The sequence below is a fragment of the Felis catus genome, chromosome D1, assembly GCF_018350175.1.
Source record: "Felis catus isolate Fca126 chromosome D1, F.catus_Fca126_mat1.0, whole genome shotgun sequence".
NCBI lineage: Eukaryota > Metazoa > Chordata > Mammalia > Carnivora > Felidae > Felis > Felis catus.
Genome location: NC_058377.1, coordinates 11,770,112 through 11,790,860, shown reverse-complemented (window position 1 = coordinate 11,790,860; position 20,749 = coordinate 11,770,112). Strand labels below are relative to the sequence as shown.

Below are 20,749 nucleotides of genomic sequence, written 5' to 3'. Positions count from 1 at the left end.
TCATAACCTAAAGCATTAGCTGCTTTGAAAGCATCCAGTCTTTTGTGGCTCATAGAATTTGAAATCACCAGAGCGCCAGGGATAGAGACGCAGTGCTTTTTTGTTGGCTGTATGGAACAAAATCATTTTAACTAAGTTTTGTGTGTGTGTGTGTTTTTTTTAACAGATTTAAAGAATTGTATTGCAAGCACTACCCAGACTATTGAGCAGATGTATTGCGACCCACTCCTTCGTCAGGTAGAATGAAAATTGATGGGAAAGTAGTCAAGGCATGTCCTCAAGTGCTAATGGTAGATCAAAAAGAAAATTGGATAGTTTTCTTTGAGACTGAACGGGAGCCTCCCTGAGACCTAAGAATAGACTTAGGACAGAAATAGATATTTTGCTGTTTATTTTTAGGCCCAAACAGGGAATATATCTTCTAACAATTACATTTAACACATACTTGTTTTGATTTTGCCCATGGTATTTTTTCATATAGTAGAAAGGTTTATTGTCAAGTGTTAAAAATTTCTCATAAAGTGGTAGTTTAAGTCATGTGGTGAGGAAAACCCCAGGCAGGGACTGGCCACCCACCCTTTCCACAGTATCCTGTCCTTGGTGATGCTTTGTTTAGCAGTGTGCTTTCAAGCTTTATTTCCCTCATAACTCCAGAACGGGATGTGGCCAGGGCAGAAATTCTTATTGTCCACATGAACTTTTGTTTAGAATAACCTTGTGGGCACAGAGAGGAAAAGATGCTCCAGCCAGAGGCTCGTGTGTGCAGGGTTGGAGGAGGAGAGCTCTGTCTGATTCCAGGTCTCATGGAGGCACAGTAGGAACGCGCCATGTAAATCTTGGGTTTTCTTCATTTGCTCTTCCGTATTATTTCACAAATTTCATTGCCATAAAAACATGCCAAAATACTGATTGAATACAGGTTTAACTTGACTCTCTGGCTGATTTTCCTTTTTCCTCAATATTTACTTGGCACCTTAAGTATTGCTCTCTGTGTTCTCCATATTGAAAAAGAACAAATGCTTTTCAAACATTGAAACAAATAAGTATGTCGTTGAAAGGGTCTTCACCCCAGAGAGGTGGACGGATCCCTTGGAAGAAGAAATATGAGGACCATATGACTGATTCATGATGAAGTGTGCTAACTTGAAATTTGGTACAAAATAAAATAAGCACAGAGCAAGACCAGTACTAAACTTGCCGCATGTCCCTGACGCAGTATACCTTTTCTCAGCAGGAGTGGTGAAAGTGATTCTATTTTTAGGTAAACTGAGTTTGGAATTGGGAGGATAAATAGGTCTGCATTATCTTTGACTTCAGCTCTGGGATTTTAGGAATTTAAAGAGTCATCAAAGATGCTATCTCGTTCAGCCATGTGGTTTTAAAGCTTCATGAGTTGAAACATAATTTGGTAAATTCCAAGGCTGTGTTTTGTTGCTTCCTATGGAATCAGCAAGATGTTTTGATATTAACTCCATATCAAACACATATATAAAGAGGCAATTTTCTTATGTCTCATAGTTGGCAGTAAGCTTGAAGTGTAATAGCCTACACTTTCTCGTTCACGTTGCTTAACCTAACTCAAGAACATGCCTTCTGCCCTGCAGGTGCCTTATCGCTTACACGCAGTTCTCGTTCATGAAGGACAAGCCAATGCTGGACACTACTGGGCCTATATCTATAATCAACCCCGACAAGTCTGGCTCAAGTACAATGACATCTCTGTTACTGAATCTTCCTGGGAAGAACTTGAAAGAGATTCTTATGGGGGCCTGAGAAACGTTAGTGCTTACTGTCTGATGTACATTAACGACAAGCTGCCGCACTTCAATGCAGGTAAAAATAGCCTAACGGAAGCTCGAGATGGGGAGAATCTGTACTGCTCACAGAAGGGAACAACCTTGTAGTCTTTTTGTTTTTGTTTTTAAACTAGAACTTGGGGCGCCTGGGTGGCTCAGTCGGTTAAGCGTCTGACCTGGGTTCAGGTCATGATGTCACAGTTCCTGGGTTCATGAGTTCAAGCCCTGCGTTGGGCTCTGTGCTGATAGCTTGAAGCCTGGAGCCTGCTTCAGATTCTGTGTCTCCTCCTCTCTCTGCCCCTCCCCCGCTCGTGCTCTGTCTCTCTCTCATAATTAAATCAACATCAAAAAATTGTTTTTAAATAATTAAACTAGAACTTACTTTTTTTTTTAATTTTAAGCTAATTTATTTAGTTTTGAGAGAGAGAAAGCGTAGGTGGGGGAGGGGCAGAGAGAGAACAGAGAGAAAATCCCAAGCAGGCTCCACACTGCCAGCACGGAGCTGGATTCAGGGTTCAAGCTCAAAAACCGTGAGATCATGACCTGAGCCGAAACCAAGAGCCGGTTGCTTAACCAACTAAGCCACCCAGGCGCCCCTGAATTAGAACTTACTATAAAGTAATAATGCATTTAAAAAATACAGTGTTGGGGCGCCTGGGTGGCGCAGTCGGTTAAGCGTCCGACTTCAGCCAGGTCACGATCTCGCGGTCCGGGAGTTCGAGCCCCGCGTCGGGCTCTGGGCTGATGGCTCAGAGCCTGGAGCCTGTTTCTGATTCTGTGTCTCCCTCTCTCTCTGCCCCTCCCCCGTTCATGCTCTGTCTCTCTCTGTCCCAAAAATAAATAAACGTTGAAAAAAAAATTAAAAAAAAAAATACAGTGCAAAATAGAATGAAAAGAAATGTTTGCTTTCCTGCTTCTATCCTGGAGCCCAACATATATCTGTTCTTTAGGTTTCTTATGTAGTATTCAGGAAGTGATCTGGGCACATGCTAGGTTTTATCTATCAGTGTCTGTCCCCACCCCATTTCCCCCCCAGATGGGATATTTTTCCATTCTATCCTGCATCTTTCCCGTCACTCATGTGTATTAGTGATCTCTCTCTCTTTTTTTTTAAAGTTTATTTATTTTGAGAAAGAGAGAGAGCATGAGCAGGAGAGGAGGGAGAGAGAATCCCAAGCAGGCTCCACGCCATCAGTGCAGAGTCCGACGCAGGGCTCAAAATCACCAGCCATGGGATCATGACATGAGCTGAGACCAAGAGTCAGACACTTACTTAACTGACTGAGACACCTAGGCACCCCAATGATCTCTATATCGTTATAAATAGAACAAACTCATTCTTTTTAACAACTACATAATAATTCCATTGCATGAAATATGTATATAATTCGTTAAGCCAGCTTCCCACTGATAGACTTTTACATTGTCTCTCATTTTTTTTCTTTTTTAGTGCCATCTTTGTGCACATGGTTTTGCGTCCTTTGAGAATAGCTAGATTCTATGAGTAGATTTGCCTGAATAATTTCATACCCCTCATAATACAACTGATTCTAAGAGCAATCATAATTATCATTTATATTAGAACTTCTTACTACGTCTTTCAAACTTTATTTCTCTAATAACTTAGAACTCTAAAAGACACAGTAGGAACTCATTACCTGCATGTTCTTGGTACTCTGCTCGTCCAGAGTCACACAGCCAGTAAGCAGCTGGCAGGCCCAGGATTCCAGATCCAATTCTGACTCCAAATTCTGTCACCTTCCATTTACATTACTCTCTCTTTCTTTCTTTCACATTTTCTGGAAGAGGTCTTGCGACCAGCATTTCACATCTAAAATTGTGGAAAACCTTTTCTTTTCATATTCAGGCTGTACTTTGTTGAGTAAGTAAGAAAACACAGAAGGCATTTTGTCCAGGGAGTGCATTGTCTTTCCAATTGGCAGTGTGGCTGGGGGACCAGGGGATGGAGAGAATGATCACTTAGCAGTAACTGATCTTCATAATTGCATCTTTGCACATGAAAGAGGGAACAGCTGCTTGTGGGGGGCGTACAAATGACTGGACTATTGTTGGTGGTATATATGGCAGCCTTGTTATTACACATATGGTTCATTCTTCTACTGTAGAAACACATAAGTGGAAGCTGTCATTTTCCTAACGAAAAGGCTAGTTAGTGGCAACCAGGAAGTAGATGTGTTGTTCTACTGTAGGCTTTTGTATTTTGATTTAGTCACAGGATTAGAAATGAAATTTAATATGCCCTTGATATCCTTGTCCTTTTTCCTCAAAGCCTTTAATTATCCCCTAGGTATTATATACCATCTAATAAGCATTGTGTCCCATGGCTTTCTGATAGCACTTAACTTGTGTGAAACTTGAGGCAGTATAAATGTCTTGGAATTCACTTCTAACCGTCTTGAGATGGATATTCTTTTTTTTTTTTTAATTTTTTTTTAACATTTATTTATTTTTGAGAGACAGAGAGAGACAGACCGTGAGTGAGTAGGGGAGGGGGACAGAGAGAGAGGGAGACACAGAATCCAAAGCAGGTACCAGGCTCTGAGCTGTCAGCACAGAGCCTGATGTGGGGCTCGAACCCATGAACTAGGAGATCATGACCTGAGCCAAAGTCAGACACTCAACCGACTGAGTGTCTAGGCACCCATAGATGGACATTCTTATCAACAGTAGTTGTACTGTTTACATTGATAAAACTGTTCAGCTTGAAATTTCCATTGGATCTAACGATTTTCCGGATTTCCAAGAAATGTTTGGTCCGTTCCTGCTATTTTGCCAGTGATTGGCCTCTATTCCAAATTCTTACTCTTTATTCATCCATCCATTCAACAGATATTCAGTGTATGCCTACCTGTTAATCTTCCAGGTACACTTATTGGTGTGCTGTGACTGTTGGCTTTATACTGTCCTTACTTCTGTTGGATTATGAATGTATGTATGTATTTTTCACATGGAGTAAGAAAAAAGACCGAGTGTCTTATTTTCCTTCTTTCTAGAAAGGACCTTCTTTTTTTTTTTTTAACTTTTTTTTTTTCAACGTTTATTTATTTTTGGGACAGAGAGAGACAAAGCATGAACGGGGGAGGGGCAGAGAGAGAGGGAGACACAGAATCGGAAACAGGCTCCAGGCTCTGAGCCATCAGCCCAGAGCCTGACGTGGGGCTCGAACTCCCGGACCGCGAGATCGTGACCTGGCTGAAGTCGGACGCTTAACCGACTGCGCCACCCAGGTGCCCCTAGAAAGGACCTTCTGATTCCTGGTGACCTTTTGCTGGATGGCACTCTCTTTTAACTCTGTCTTTGCGCTTGACTCAGAGGCAGCCCCAATTGAATCAGATCAGATGTTGGGAGAAGTGGATGCCCTGTCTGTTGAACTGAAGCATTACATTCAGGAAGATAACTGGAGGTTTGAGCAGGAGGTCGAGGAGTGGGAAGAAGAACAGTCCTGCAAAATCCCTCAGATGGAATCGTCCAGCAGCTCAGTGTCCCAGGATTTCTCCACATCCCCAGGTATCGGTGAAGGGCACGCAAGCCAGTGATCCAGTAGCATCCAGTCTGCACGATGTATAGTTCACATGTCGTGGGTATTGCACAACCTCACAGAACAGCTTGTGGCTTCAGAATGTCTTTCCTGATGAGCAAAAAGAATATCAGAAAGACCAGCTCCCTGTACTTTCAGTCTGTTCAGTTTTCAATGTTTCCTGGGTTGTAGGAGAAGGTATGATGGGATTAATGAGGGTTCTCCAAGGGCATTCTCTTCTAACCAGCAGCAGTTTGTGGTAAGGCTCCTCGACATCAAGAAACAGGACAAAGTTGGGAGCACATTAAATTCTACAGAACCACCTGTGGGCTCTCGTTGAAGTAGATACCTCTTCGAGTCCCTAGTTCCGAGGGGAAATTTGCACAGGGTTAGTTTTTTAAAGGCCCATTAGAAGGGCTGTAAATGAAACTCCGTGTCTGTTTTGCTTGCCTTTTTACAGAGTGTTCTAGACATTGCTTATCATCAGATGCTGATTCCTTTGTGCCATTCTTTATCAGAGCCCTCAGTAGCCTCTTCCCATGGGGTCCGCTGTTTGTCTTCTGAGCACGCTGTGATCGCAAAGGAGCAGACGGCGCAGGCGATTGCCAACACAGCACACGCCTATGAGCGGGGCGGCGTGGAAGCCGCGCTGAACGAGGTGAGGACGTCGATGGCGCCTGCTGCCAGCCGGAATTGCCACCGTTCCCCACCTTTCCATTATTCTGTGTCTCTGCTCCGTTTAACCACCCCCTCTTTATTTCTCCTGTTTTCTCTTACTCTTTCTCCCCATCCTGCTGCCACAGCTTCAGGAAGTTGAGCCCGAGAAGCCCATGTCCCCGGAAACAAACCCCGCAGGGCAGACTGAGCAGCCCCCAAAGGCTGGTGACACAGAGTCTGCTGCCCAGCCTGACTCTGAGGCCTCTGAAGTCGAGATTCCTAGTGTGGGAAGGATTCTGGTTAGAGCGGACGCAGATGGATATGATGAGGAGGTACAGCGATGAGTGCAGGATTCAGCTGTGTGTCGCTGCTCTTCTGTTGCCTCCCCATGTGACCGAATCTACTTTTTTAAGGTGTTTGGCAGTAGTTCATATTGAAACAAATATTCCTAATTGAAACAACTAACGAACAAGAGGGCCTATCTGGTTTTGACCTTAGCTACTGTTCTTTAAAAGAGAGCCTTGGAGCCTTTTGCCTGCTGTCCGCTGCCCCTGGTGTGTATCTACCCAGGCATATACTCACTGAGGCCCCTGCAGGGTCTAGTGGCTCAGAAAGGTAGTGTTTAATTCCTTTTTTGGTATTATGAGGAAAAAAAAAAATGGCCTTTTCAATTAGGAGGCTTTGTCTTTGGTAGTATTAGCCCATTTTTTTCTGCCCAAATATCAAACTTGCAATGGTGTATAGTGAGCAAAACAAATGTGAATCGAAGTTGTTTTTGATTCCAAAGCTTTTGGAAGAAGCTTTGGATCCCACGTTATTTATGGTTCATCCCCTTTGGAGTTGTCACTGCACATTAGCAGTCATGAACCCTGTCCCTCGAAATCTTTGAAAGCGTTTGATTTTATAAAGTCATATTAGCATATCGCCTAATTTTGAGTGTCTTAAGTGTAAAACATTTAAACATTTTTAGTTAAACTCTAGAATATTTGTGTACTGGAACACACACCCAGATTACAGAACAAAATTGGAATTCTCACTGCAGACACTTCCCCTGGGAGACCTGTAATTTAACTTGATTCTTCAGCAGTCGCCATTTGTAGATATTTTCAGATATCCATCTTAGTTCATCCGCAAAATTAGAATACATAGGAACAGCCTGTCTTGGGCAAAGTCCCGACATGCTGTGCAGGGACGGGGCTGTGGGTGTGCATGGGGGGCAGGTGTGCAGATCTGGGCCGGCCACGGGCACGCTGCCCTGCTTCGCTTCAGCCGCCCACTCGCCTCTCTGTCACTCAGTCTTCTTTTGAACTTTTCTTCTCTCCTTTTTCTCTCCGTGTTGTGTGCCTTCTTGTGGTAGGTGATGCTGAGCCCTGCCATGCAAGGGGTCATCCTGGCCATAGCTAAAGCCCGTCAGACCTTTGACCGAGATGGGTCTGAAGCAGGGCTTATTAAGGTACCTCTGTTTGTTTTTTTTTTTTTTTTAATCTAATATCCTTACACCACAAGTATCATAATAATGGAGCCGTAATTCTATTAGATGGTAAAAAAAAATGGGATGAAGTGTGTTTTTCTTTAACACCTAAAACTCCACTTCCGGTACTGCACCACCGACAGCGCCCCCTCTCGGGGTGAACGCAGCCTTGGCAAGCTGTGCCCAACTGGATCACAACTAGCCTGGAGGGCCGGTCGTGGTCCTTAGGTGATCTCCATTAATAGAGCTGCCTCTGTGGTGTGAGGGCCATGATAGAAGATGATCTAAGAAAGCAGGCCCTGCTTTTTAAGGTACCTGAGTAAAACATAAGGTACTTGAATAAATTGCATTCATGTGAATTTTTAAAATTCAGGTCCTTGGAACTCCAGGATACGCCCAAACTCATTAGAACGAAATACTCGTTTTCCTTAGAATTTTATGCGAGAGACAAATTTCTTACGAGCACAGTGCGTCTGCGGTGCCACGGCGAGTTTTAGCCGTCGTGACAGGCAGACAAGTCCCAGGTTCCGCACTTGCCTCTGTAATTCCCCAGTAGGAGCTCCTTCAAGTCTTCTTGGAGTTCTGCAACACCTCTCTAACGTAGGCATCGGGTTGTGTGAGCGGAAGGCCACAGCGCCCCCCCTGCTCACTGCCGACCTTGTCGTCAACAGGCATTCCACGAAGAGTACTCCAGGCTCTACCAGCTGGCCAAGGAGACGCCCACGGCCCACAGCGACCCTCGGCTCCAGCACGTGCTTGTCTACTTTTTCCAAAATGAGGCGCCCAAGAGGGTGGTGGAACGGACCCTCCTGGAACAGTTTGCAGATAAAAATCTCAGCTACGATGAAAGGTGAGGAGGGAAACGCGCAGGCGCACCACCCACCGCTTCCGGCGCGAGCCCCTCCCACCCCTGCTGGGAAGGCCACGCCTCTCACTGCTCTCTGACCTCGGCCCACCCAGGTCCATCAGCATCATGAAGGTGGCGCAGGCCAAGCTGCAGGAGATTGGTCCAGAGGACATGAATATGGAAGAGTACAAGGTGAAGTCTCCTCTTTAAGTGTGCTAAACAAAAACATCAACTCTTGAGGCAAAACGTAACAATTTTGTGTTATCACAGACTGACTAACCTCCACCCGCTCCCCCCAAAAAACCCACAATTGGGTGCCAATGGATAAATGAGATCTAACCCTCAGAGTAGGTGGTTTCTTTGTTCGATTCTTCTATTGGAGTAAATTAATGCTTCCTTACCGTTTAATACCTACTCCAGCCTTGGACCCAGGAAGTAAAATTCTTGATTCATGGTTTGGTTTCTTGTAAAATAATACTGTTTGCTGGTATTTCTGTATTCCAAATGAAACTTCTGTGCGTAAAAATGCATACATAACTGCAAATTTCCCAAAAAAGCAGTGTGTTAGAAGGAAAACAGTGTTCTGTGACACCTAACGGGGTCCCACTGCACCCCACTGAGCTCAAGTGCTCTTCTGAATGACTGGAACAGCCTTGTCCTTCCGTGTCCCCTGCACACGCACGGTTTTGTCAGAACCTGAGAGGCATCTGTTGAAACCAGAACCGCAGGACTTTGACAGGGGTGTTGGAAATGAGAATAATAAACTCTAAAGCTCCTGTGAAATAAATATTTCTGTTCCTCGGGAAGTAATAGCTCACTGAAAATGAAGGTCAGCAGTGGGCTTTTGTTGTAAATATTGAACACATCATTATCGAAAAGCTTTTGTGTTTGTTGTGTTTGTGCCTGGCCATACATGCTCAATAAATATTTGTATAGAGTTTAAAACTTAGTGTGGTGGGAAGTGTAGAGAAAGTTCCTGGTGACCATCATCGCTAACGGTAGTCATTCCTTTGCAGAAGTGGCATGAGGATTATAGTTTGTTTCGAAAGGTGTCTGTGTATCTCCTCACGGGTCTGGAACTCTACCAAAAAGGAAAGTATGTTGGCCTTTTATGTCTCTCGGATTGTTGGTCAGGGCACTGTTACCTGCTGATGGCCACCCGGGAACAGAGAGAACCATAGCCATGTGTTCCCTCCCTTGTCCCACGTGGCAGGGCACCTCTGCTTTTCCCAATGTTTTACTAACCATCACATGTGGTTTTTCATCCTTTACGTAGTGATAGATACACTGGTGAAAAGATGTAATGGCCAGATTTTCTCTATGATAAAGATGAACTCAGAAAATGAAGTTTAGAGTTGTCACGGACCTTAGTCAGCATGCAGTCCCCTTCTCTGGTTTAGAGTTGAAGAAAATGGAAAGCCAGGGAAGTTTCACGATTGGCCTTGGGTCTCTTGGCCAGTCTGTAGAAGGGCAGAGACTGGCTGCAGTCAGAGTATCCCACGCTGCCTCTGTCCTTAGGACAGTTATTTTTCCATAATTGGAGCTACAGAAATTTTTGTGCTGGGGAACAGAGAGGCCTGAGCCCTAGATTTTGGAGAAAGAAGGAGCACTCAGCTGTCATTTATCCACCATTTTCTAAGGTACCAAGAGGCACTCTCCTACCTGGTATATGCCTACCAGAGCAATGCCGCCCTGCTGACCAAGGGGCCCCGCCGGGGGGTGAAGGAATCCGTCATCGCTTTGTACCGACGAAAGTGCCTTCTGGTTTGTACTGTTTGTGTAAAGCCTTATGATTTTTATTATTTTCTTGTCTTTACCTCTGCTCCTTGAAGCCGTGAAGAAATACGACTTAAAAAACAAAATAACCTTGGGTAGGTTGTAGATTTTTCTAAACTGTTAGGAGTAGTTGTGCACTGAGCCAGATTATTTTAGGTCACTTAAATGAATATAATTCTTCTTCAACCCCCGAGAGAAGCTAGGATGACAATCAGTTATCCTTTTTTCTGTGCCCTCTATGCACACCTGCATTACACGGTTTACTGCATTGCTTCTCTAGTGGATTGTGAGTTCGTTGAACACAGACCCTTTTCTTACTTCTTTTTGTGTGTTTTATTGTAAAGATTTTATTTTTTTTAAGTGATCTCCCCACCAAACGTGGGGCTCGAACTCACAACCCTGAGATCAAGAGTTACATGCTTTACCCACTGAGCCACCCCTCACAGATCCTTTTCTTATTCAGCTGTTTTCTCTGTGTCTGGCACATCGTAAGACTGTAATAGATGTGTCTTGAAGAAATGCAGTGTTTTTTCTATGTTCCCTGCTAAGCTAAAAGATGAGAATTTGGTGATTTCTAAGAAACTCCTCCTCCCTCTCCCCCTTTTTTTTATGTTTATTTTTGAGAGAGAGAAACCATGAGCAGGGGAAGGGCAGAGAGAGAGGGAGACAGAGGATCCGCAGTGGGCTCCTTGCTGACAGCCGACAGCCCGATGCAGGGCTGAAACTCATGAGCTGTGAAATCATGATCTGAGCCAAAGTTGGACGCTTAACTCACCGAGCCACCCAGGTGCCCCGAGACTGCAGTTTTGTTTTTTGTTTTTTTTTTTTTAAAGATACAAATTATAAGAATTGGTCCTGCTGGGGCACCTGGGTGGCTCAGTTAACTGTTTGACTCTTGATCTCAGGGTTGTGAGTTTAAGCCCCATGTTGGGCTCTGTGCTGGACATGAAGTCTACTTAAAAAAAAAAAAAAAAAAAAAATTAGTCCTGCTGTTCTGTTAATATCACTGTCATACGCCTGTTTTGCATTTGGCAGTCCTGGGGAATGGCAGACCCATATCCCCTCTGCCTATCCAAGGGTTTATATAGTGCTCGTCCTTCAGAGATCTGTAGAGGGGTGGCTTGCCTTCTGATTGTGAGCTTGCATTTGTCTTCCTGACACCCAGCAGGATTGCCCTTCCCGGGAAGAGCTGGGCCAGCATTCCTGCCACTGCCTTGTTACTACCAGATGGAGGAGATTCAGTCATGATGTGTATTCGTCTCAAGATTTTCATTTTCTGATTTGTACCTTGATTTCCGTATCAGTTATAGGTTGTGGCAGGGCATTTTGAAGCTAAAAGAAGGGCCTTGTAGATTTGATGGATCTGAATTTTATTAGAGCCATGCTTTTATGTTTGAAATCACCAAATACAGTTTGCATGTCCTACTCAGCTTCTGCAGGTGGGTGGTAACAGTGATTTGGGTTCTTTCCATCACTGGCTCTCAGCATTCAGCAGGCATCACAATGACATAGGGAGCGTTCCCTCCTTGGACTGTCAAACCAGAGGCTCTGGGGAGGGGCCCAGGGCATCAGCATGTCTTCTGCAGGTGATTGTGGTGCTCAGTGGAGATCGAGAGCCATTGAATAGGCCTTTTAGTGGAAGCATGTGTTAAGCAAGACCTGGACTTGTAAGTTTAGGTAAGTGGGTCACAGACTTTGCTACATTAGAATCGCCTTGGGAGCTTTTAAAAATCCCAGTGCCCCAGTCACCTGCATACCAGTCAAATCAGCGTATCTAGGATGGGGCATCAGTAGTTTTTAAAATTCCCAGGAAATTCCAATATGCAGTAAAGTTTGGGAACCGTTTGTTTAGGCTCTTCTAAAATAGGTATTTATCCTTTTCAGACACCGCCCCCCACTCTGCCTTTTATCTATAGGAGCTGAATGCCAAGGCAGCTTCTCTCTTTGAAACAAACGACGACCACTCTGTAACAGAGGGCATTAATGTGATGAATGAGCTGATCATTCCCTGCATTCACCTTATCATTAATAATGACATCTCCAAGGATGACCTACATGCCATTGAGATCATGAGAAACCATTGGTGCTCTTACCTTGGACAAGATATTGCGGGTATGTTGTTGTTAGCACTTGGAATAAATTCTTTCTTCTTCTTCTTTTTTTTTTTTTTAAGTTTATTTATTTATTTTGAGAGAGACAGAGAGAGTGCAAACAGGGCAGGGCAGAGAGAGAGGGAGAGTCTCAAGCAGGCTTCTTGCTGTCAGTATACAGCCCCATGCAGGGCTTGAACTCCCACAACTGTGAGATCATGACCTGAGCCCAGATCAAGAGTCGGACACTCACTGACTGAGCCACCCAAGCGCCCCCTCACTTGCAATAATTTCTAAGGCTCTTGAGACTTTTAGAAATTACAGTGCTTTTACTCAATAGCACTGGTTATCAAACCTTTTTAAAGGATTATCGAAACATCGAAGTTGGTTGGAAGTGGCTCTGCTCTACTGAAACAAGGGACAGGATCCTAGGCCTCTGTCCCTCTTAACCTTCCTTCACCTCCTCTGTGGCTGCTGAAGACTTCACAAACAGCCCAGAAGTCCTGTTAAAAAATTTTCTCGTCTCCAGGGATGTCAGACTTCCATTACTTTTTCATCTGTCAAAATCTGAACTCCAATTTTATAGTTTAAAAATCAAAATGTTTATGCACTTTGATTACCTGATGGTGCCATAACTCAATTTTCCTGTGACTTGAAGTTGTAAGACAGAACACCCACTATTAACTGTGATGCCCTTGAGATTAGTAGGATAACAAATGAAATAGTCTTGCTCGTCCAAAGCATTTTGGAGAGGGGAACTTATAACTAGTCATTTTTAGGTGAGTTTGGTAGACTTAGAAAGTTGGTATGTATTCTAATATGAAGCCTCTTGGTTAGTTTCTCACTGATGTAAAGATATTCTATTGACTTATTGAAGTGTTTACATTTACAGTATTAATGTGAATTTCCTTTTAACATCTTGGGTTTTTCTTTCTTTTTTTTTTTTATTTTTTTTAACGTTTATTTATTTTTGAGACCGAGAGAGGCAGAGCATGAACGGGGGAGGGTCAGAGAGAGAGGGAGACACAGAATCGGAAACAGGCTCCAGGCTCTGAGCGGTGAGCACAGAGCCTGACACGGGGCTCGAACTCACGGACCGTGAGATTGTGACCTGAGCCGAAGTCGGACGCTTAGCCGACTGAGCCACCCAGGCGCCCCTTGGGTTTTTCTTTAGACTATGTCTATATGTGTGTGTGTGTGTGTGTGTGTGTGTGTGTGTGTGTGAGAGAGAGAGATATATGCCTTTACTTAATGCCATGTGTGCACATTGGTATGCTTTAATCACCGAAAGAAAATACACCATTCTATTTATGGTAGAGAGTAGCCTGTCCAGTTTTTCAAATGTTAGACGGATGGTAGATTAGAAGGCCTGCCAGTGAAATGAATAGGCAGTGTTATCCTGGCACCCATCATACGGCTTAAAGCAGTGACCTCCCTCTTTGGTATATCTGGCAAGTAGTCTTTGCTCCTGGTTCGGCTTAAAGGAATTGTTATTTGTTGTTAGCTGGCCAGCACAATGCAGTGACCTTCGAGGCCGGGTGATGGATGGACTCTGTGGAAGACCTTCCCATATAGTTGCAGACTTAACTAGTTTTTACTCAGAGATCTGTTGAGCTGTATATGTAACCATCTGCTTTCCCTCCACAGAAAATCTACAGCTGTGCTTAGGGGAGTTCCTACCCAGGCTTCTCGATCCTTCTGCGGAAATCATTGTCCTGAAGGAGCCTCCAACTATTCGACCCAATTCTCCCTATGACCTTTGTAGCCGATTTGCAGCTGTCATGGAGTCAATTCAGGGGGTGTCAACTGTGACAGTGAAGTAAGCCCCCACATGTTCAAGGCCCGCTTTGGTCCGTGGCTGCCTGCCTGTTGCACAGAAGTCTGTCATCACAGTGTTTGCCCTGGGGAAGGAATTAGGTGGGAAAGTAAGATTCAGATCCAGCCCCCAACCATGCTCTGCGTGTAAAGAAGGATTGAAAATAAAATTGCACTTTTTAGGTACAGAATCATAAAAGCAATTTCATCACAAAAGACAAGAACCATTGTATTAAGGTATCGAATTACGTCACAAGACCTGAAATGCCTCTTGTACCTACACGCGTGTTCGAATGCTCGAGCTTTTTTGTAACTCTCTTGCCACTTTTAAAATTATCCTGCAGGCATAAATATTTTTGACAGTGGAATAGAAGGGTGATCCATCAGAACCTGAACCAGATGAACAGCTACTAGTTATTTTATCAAATACAGATGACATTTCAAAGTTCTAAATGGCAAGAGATGAGAGCTCTGAGCCTCGCCTGTCTCTTGATGGGAGAAGACAAAATGCATTGCTAATGAACTACCGCCCTTCACGTGTGGGTAGAAACCTAAGGGCACGTGGCAGCAAGGGCTGCAAAGTCAAAAGAAAACTGCCTTTCCTTTCTTCTCTCTCTCTCTCATTTTATATTTTTTAAATAAACCAGAAAACCTCACACTCAGTCCCGAGTGAAAGAAAGGAAAGCAGTAAGGACCTTAGACTGAATGGCGTTGTGAACCGTCACTAAGACAGGAGAGCCTTGGGATTTCAGTAAAAGCTTCTGGCATCCGAAAACTGTCAACAGCAGGTGTCTGAGGCCGCTGCTGGCCCCAAAGAACGTTTGGATGCCCCTCCCCTTTTGTGCTCTGAAAAAAAAATAAGGGGTGAGGGTTTGTAAAAAGAAAAAAAAAAGAATATATATATGTATATGTAGAGAGAGAACTATCCCCTGTTGACCATTTTTAAAAGGCTCCAGATTGGATATTGTGTTTTAACCAAATTTTAACGTTAATGAGGGAATAGTGGGCAGGAAGAACACTCGATACAACTATGCAGATTTTATAAATGTGCAATAAAAGTATCTGTTGTACCTTTGGTGTCCAGGATGGCCTTCATTTAAGCACACATTTTCTGGAAGTCAGTGAACTCAGTAAGCATTTGTCACGTTCCAGTTTTTCTTCTTTAAAAAAAAAAAGGTTCTTTTTAATGTTTATATTTTATTTTTGAGGTAGAGACAGAGCAGGATCTGGGGAGGGACAGAGAGAGAGGGAGGCACAGAATCCGAAGGAGGCTCCAGGCTCCTAGCTGTCAGCACAGAACCCAAAGCGGGGCTCGAACTCATCAACTGTGAGATCACAACCTGAGCCGAAGTTGGACGCTTAACCGACTGAGCCACCCAGGTGCTTCATTTTTTCTTCTTTAAAAGAAAAAAAAAGCAGATGAAAGGGTTGAGAATCTTGCGGATTCTTGAGCAGCCCCTAGTGGTGGCTGGTGTCCCACACCCCCTTTGCTAGTTGCACTGCACAAAGTGTATCTACTTTGTAATTTAGAAGGCAAAAAAATTATTCACTTAGGGGCGCCTGGGTGGCTTGGTCGGTTGAGCGTCTGACTTCGGCTCAGGTCGTGATCTTGCGGTCCGTGAGTTCGAGCCCCGCGTCGGGCTCTGTGCTGACAGCTCAGAGCCTGGAGCCCGTTTCAGATTCCGTGTCTCCCTCTCTATCTGCTCCTCCCCAGTTCATGCTGTCTCTCTCTGTCTCAAAAATAAATAAAAGTTAAAAAAAAAATTAAAATAAAAGGCATTTTAAAAAAAAATTCGCTTAAAGCCGACCTTCTTACATTTTGACTAAATTAACAGTAGGCAGTCCTTTACAGAATTTCAGAGCTGTGTTTGTGTTTCAGAGCTCAATGCGAGGATCGTGGTTTCATGGGAAATTGATCCGTCTTCTTACCCTTTAATTTGTTTCACTGTTTAAAATTCTGGGGGCCACAGTTTGCTGTTCACTTTTTTTTTAATTTTTTTTTAATGTTTATTTATTTTTGAGACAGAGAGAGACAGAGCATGAATGGGGGAGGGGCAGAGAGAGAGGGAGACACAGAATCGGAAGCAGGCTCCAGGCTCTGAGCCATCAGCCCAGAGCCTGACGCAGGGCTCGAACTCACGGACCGTGAGATCGTGACCTGAGCCGGAGTCGGACGCTCAACCGACTGAGCCACCCAGGCGCCCCTGCTGTTCACTTTTTAATCTCTGTCATCATTGAGCCCTGTGCCCAGTTGTATTATTTCACTTTCTGTAACGGCCCTGGGATGATGACAGGGACTGGTCTGTCCAAGGTCATAGATGTTTTAGGCACTGGAGCCAGGACACGAACCTTTGGCAGTCTCACTGCATAGCCTGTGCTTTAAACAACCGTTCAACTGTCCTTGGCGGTCTTGTAAAATCTTTTGGTTTGTACCTTTCTACATGTGCTACCTTCTGGTCAGTTCTTGGGAGTCTATAATCGACCAAGACAGGAACAGATGGACATTTGTATGTTTGGTGTGGGGTAGTTTCTGTCATTTGGAGCCACCCAAACCACCCAGTGGGGTGCAGAGGAGTAATGTCTTTTAACTCACTTTCACTGGGTGCTTTGGGTACAGCCTGGTTTCTTAAGGGGTCCACAAACTGCCTCAGGCCAAGAATGGTTTTCACATGTTTAAAGGATTGTGAAAAAGCAGGATGAGGGCCAGGAAGGTGGTGGGAGGAGAGAGGGAAGAAATGTATTTGACCCTTACCCAGAACGATTTAAGGGTTTGGTCAGGGCACTTGACCTCAGCATAAATTCCCTTGAGACTGGGTTTAGGCTTTCTTTGGCTAGCTGGAATTGCAGCCCTCCCCTGCTTGCATTTGTTAGCTCCTTTCAGAACTCCAAGGTGTATGAACGCATTTTTATCCTACCTGCTTCAAGAGAGAAGCGTGAAGTACGTACATAGAATAGTTGAAGTAATGAATGAACCAGAGGCAAGGACTGAATGAAGGGCTGGGGTATAGCAGAGATGGGATGGAAGGAATGATTCATTGTAGCAGTAGTTTATCCATTTTCATTGCTTGGTTTACTGTATTTCTTTGCATGCCCCTATCTTGCAGTTTATTCTGCTAATTGTCATTTTGGTTTCCAGGTTTTGGCTACTATCTAACACTGCCAGGAGCATGCATGTGCATGTATTTCCATGCACGCACGAATGCATTTCTGTTGGTATGGAACTGTGAGTGGAATTACTGGGCCACAGGGCATGTGGGTCACAAAGGGTCACAGGGATAGATGGCTACGTCTTTATTAGGCACTGTCCCACAAGTTCCCAAAGCCATTATGCCAACTGAAACTCCCGTGGTAGTTGGTGAGCTCCTGTTACCCTGTATCCTTGTCAAGATTTGGTTTTGTCAGTATTTTTAATTATAGCCATTATGGTAGATGTGCAATACTGTTTTAATTTGCCCTTTGCACACTAACGATGTTGAGCATCTCTTTACATGCTTATTGGCCTTTGGCTATTTTGTGCAATACCTAGTTAAGTCTCCTGCCTCCTTGTTTTGTTCGATTTACCGTCTTGCTAACGTATTGATGTGTAAGAACTGTAAAAAAAAAAAAACCCAGTTACGGAAACTTTTTATATGCATTGCTTGTATCTTCTGCCACTCTGGTTTTTTGCTCCTGATGGCTTGATGAAAACAAATTGTTAACATCGTCCAATTTACTAGTCTTTCCCATCACGGTTAGTTAACGGTATTGTGCCCTGTTGAGGAAATCATTATGTCATGAAGACATTCTGTGTTATCTCCCGGAAGTTTTGCTGTTTGACATTTCCCAGTTAGCTGACTGACCCCAGTAGCTTTCACTGTGTTTTTCCCAGTACTGTGCCTTTGTCATAAACCACGGGTCTATGTAGGGTTCTGTTTCTGGGCTCTTTTACCTGTTCCATTGGTACGTTTGTCTACTCGTAGCAATATCACACTGCCTCAATTAGTGTAGCTTTATGAATCTTGATTTCCAGTACAATAAATCATCCAGTTTTGAATGTCCTAAGATCATCTTGTTTATTCTTAATCTTTTGTATTGCCATATACATTTTAGAATCAGTTTGTCAGTTTCACACATACAGATTTCCAGGGATTTTGATTAGGTTTACAGTGACTATAGATAATTTGGAATTGACATCTTCTAATCTATGAACATTGTATATCCTGCTTATGTAGGTTTTCTTTAATTTCTGTATAAAATTCTTCCGTATCTTCCATAAATTGATTCCTAGATCTTTGATGTTTTTCAAGGTATTGTAAGTGTTGTCATTTTTGGAATTACATTTTTAATTGTTTTGTTGCTGGCATCTAAAAACAAATCGATGCTTTTGTACTTGCTTCGGCAGCACATATACTAAAATTGGAACAATACCGAGATTAGCACGGCCTCTGCACAAGGATGACGCCCAAATTTGAGAAAGAAATTGATATTTTTATATCTACTCTGTATCTAATGACATTGATAAGTTCAGTTGCTAATTCTAATAGTTGATCAGTAATTTTTTGTAAAGATTTTTTTTTCTGTGCACAATTATATTGTCTGTGAATGATGGCTTTTATGTCTTTATTTCAGGTCCTTGCAACATTTATTTTTCTTGCCCGATCACACTTACTAAGACCTCTGGTACAATCCTGAATAGAAGTGGTGATACTGGGCCTCTTTTTCCCCTAATATCAGGGGGGAAAGTTTTCAATATTTCATCATTAAGTATGCTGTAGGCTTTTTGTAAATTCCATTTATTAGGTAAAGAAAGATTCCTTCTATTCCTGTTTTGCAAAGAGTTTTTTAAAAAATTATGAATGGCTGTTGAAATTTATCAAATGTGTTTTTCTAGATCTATTGGAATGATTACGTGGGTCTTTTCCTTTATTCTGTTCATGTGTGAATTATGTTTATTTACTTTAAGTGTTAAACCATGTGTTGCCAGAAGACAGCGATCATATTTTCATACGTACATGGAATTTTTCATATTTTGTTAAGGATTTTTGCATGTATGTTCATGAGAAAAACTGGCCTTTACTTTTCTTATTACATTCTTGTCAGGGTTTTAGTATCAAGATTATTCTGGCCTTATTGAATGAATTGGGAAATGCTCTCTCATCTGAGATCGTCTGAGCTTAGAATTACATGTTTTTGTAGGTGTGCTTTTCATTATGGTAAAGCAGTCTTTTTGATACCTACAGCATTTTTGGATTTTTTGGGTTACTTCTTCTTGTGTGAATTTTGGAAAATTGTTAGAAATTTGTCCTGTTTCATCTAAAATTTATATTTTACTAGCAGAAAGTTCATAATACCTCATGATTTTCCTTCCTTCCTCCACTTTCCTTTCTTCCTTTTTCTTCCTTTCCTTCCTTCCTTCCTTCCTTCCTCCCTAGCATCTATGATGTTCTAGTGATGCTGAAACTGGGTGATGTGTATTTTTTTTCTGGTCACTATTTTCAGGGGCTTATTAGGTCTTTTCAAGGAACTACATTTTGCTTTTGTTTACATTTCTTTTTTGTTTGGGTTGGGTGAGGGGGGGGTCTGCTTTTTTTTTTTTTTAATTTTTTTTTAACGTTTATTTATTTTTGAGACCGAGAGAGACAGAGCATGAACGGGGGAGGGGCAGAGAGAGAGGGAGACACAGAATCGGAAGCAGGCTCCAGGCTCTGAGCCATCAGCCCAGAGCCTGACGCGGGGCTCGAACTCACGGACTGTGAGATCTTGACCTGAGCTGAAGTCAGAGGCTTAACCGACTGAGCCACCCAGGCACCCCGGGGCGGGGGGGGGGGGGGGGGGGGGGGGTGTCTGTTTTTTTAATGGAAAGCTCTTCAGCAGTGGTTCTTAACCTTGGCTGCCAGTCCAGGATCAGCTGTGTCACAGTAAAACAACAGCAGCTGGCCTTCAACCCTGCAGATCCTGACTTGTTAGATTTGGGCTGGGACCCCGTTGCTTGTGCTTAGAAGGGCATCACAGGTGATTCTGATGTACAGGCACAGCTGAGAGCCACTCCTTCAAAGAACATCTGTGCCTGCTAAGGAAGTGGCTTTTACATTGTCGCCCACACCCCAAATTCTTTGGTCTTACAAAAAAAGCTCTAGAACCTCCTTCAGTGAGAGTTTACAGGCTTTCATGTTTTCTGGACGAATGTGTTTTGGCACTCCTCATGTTGAACTCGACTCTGATAGAGATATCAAAAATATAGTTCTTGTAATTCACCTTCCTTTTAATTCCCATAAACACATCAGTTCCCTAAAGTTTGCTCGTAGGCTCAGCTTCTCAGCTATTTGGTCATTATAGTACTTTTTTCTGAACCTTGAAGAAAGATTTCCCGCATTCTTTCTAAGTTGTTGGACAATAAACTGAACTATTAATCTACTGCAAGGACGAGTAGAACTGGCTTAAGAGATTTTCAGGACCTTTTCCATGTCTTCCTCCTTTCAACACTGTGGCTTGCTGCACTGCCCATCAGGCTGTTCGCAGGTTATGATGACCTCTCGACCTCCTGTGGACCATTTATAGGCAGGTGAATGGGTACTACAGGACAGAGACCTGGTCTCTCCCCTTGTCAAAAATAAGATAATAAGCCTGATTGCTCCTGTTACATCAGGTGGACCAGAAACTGTGATGATAAGCAACGAACAGGAATATTTGAGTAGGAATAGAGGCTAGACCTTCCATAGAATGTAGGTGGCTTGGAATTGATATGTCGGCATGAAAGTGGTGCCTAGGAACCAGCAGTAG

The 20,749-nt window shown here is 43.4% G+C and overlaps 1 protein-coding gene and 1 non-coding gene across 15 annotated transcripts in view; both read left to right on the top strand.

Moving 5' to 3' along the window:
• The window catches only part of USP28 (ubiquitin specific peptidase 28), a 67,993-nt gene extending 52,933 nt beyond the window's left edge, over nucleotides 1-15,060 (top strand). For 8 of the 14 annotated variants that reach the window (XM_011286351.4, XM_045038316.1, XM_045038315.1 and 5 more), the window contains 12 exons: nucleotides 167-237; nucleotides 1,605-1,833; nucleotides 5,130-5,324; nucleotides 5,853-5,992; nucleotides 6,138-6,323; nucleotides 7,349-7,444; nucleotides 8,134-8,312; nucleotides 8,423-8,501; nucleotides 9,326-9,405; nucleotides 9,950-10,073; nucleotides 12,002-12,197; nucleotides 13,823-15,060. In XM_011286351.4, coding sequence (XP_011284653.3) covers nucleotides 167-237; nucleotides 1,605-1,833; nucleotides 5,130-5,324; nucleotides 5,853-5,992; nucleotides 6,138-6,323; nucleotides 7,349-7,444; nucleotides 8,134-8,312; nucleotides 8,423-8,501; nucleotides 9,326-9,405; nucleotides 9,950-10,073; nucleotides 12,002-12,197; nucleotides 13,823-13,998 — 1,751 coding nt within the window. In that variant the 3' untranslated portion in view covers nucleotides 13,999-15,060. Of the gene's footprint in view, nucleotides 1-166; nucleotides 270-1,604; nucleotides 1,834-5,129; nucleotides 5,325-5,852; nucleotides 5,993-6,137; nucleotides 6,324-7,348; nucleotides 7,445-8,133; nucleotides 8,313-8,422; nucleotides 8,502-9,325; nucleotides 9,406-9,949; nucleotides 10,074-11,969; nucleotides 12,198-13,822 lie in introns of those variants that run through there. The other 6 variants (XM_023239114.2, XM_023239113.2, XM_023239116.2 and 3 more) reach the window with 4 other exon arrangements.
• A 3,295-nt stretch (nucleotides 15,061-18,355) lies between these two features.
• Nucleotides 18,356-18,459, top strand: LOC111556786. Its single transcript, XR_002736514.1, has one exon. It is a non-coding gene; the product is annotated as a U6 spliceosomal RNA (small nuclear RNA).
• The last annotated feature ends 2,290 nt before the right edge of the window (nucleotides 18,460-20,749 follow it).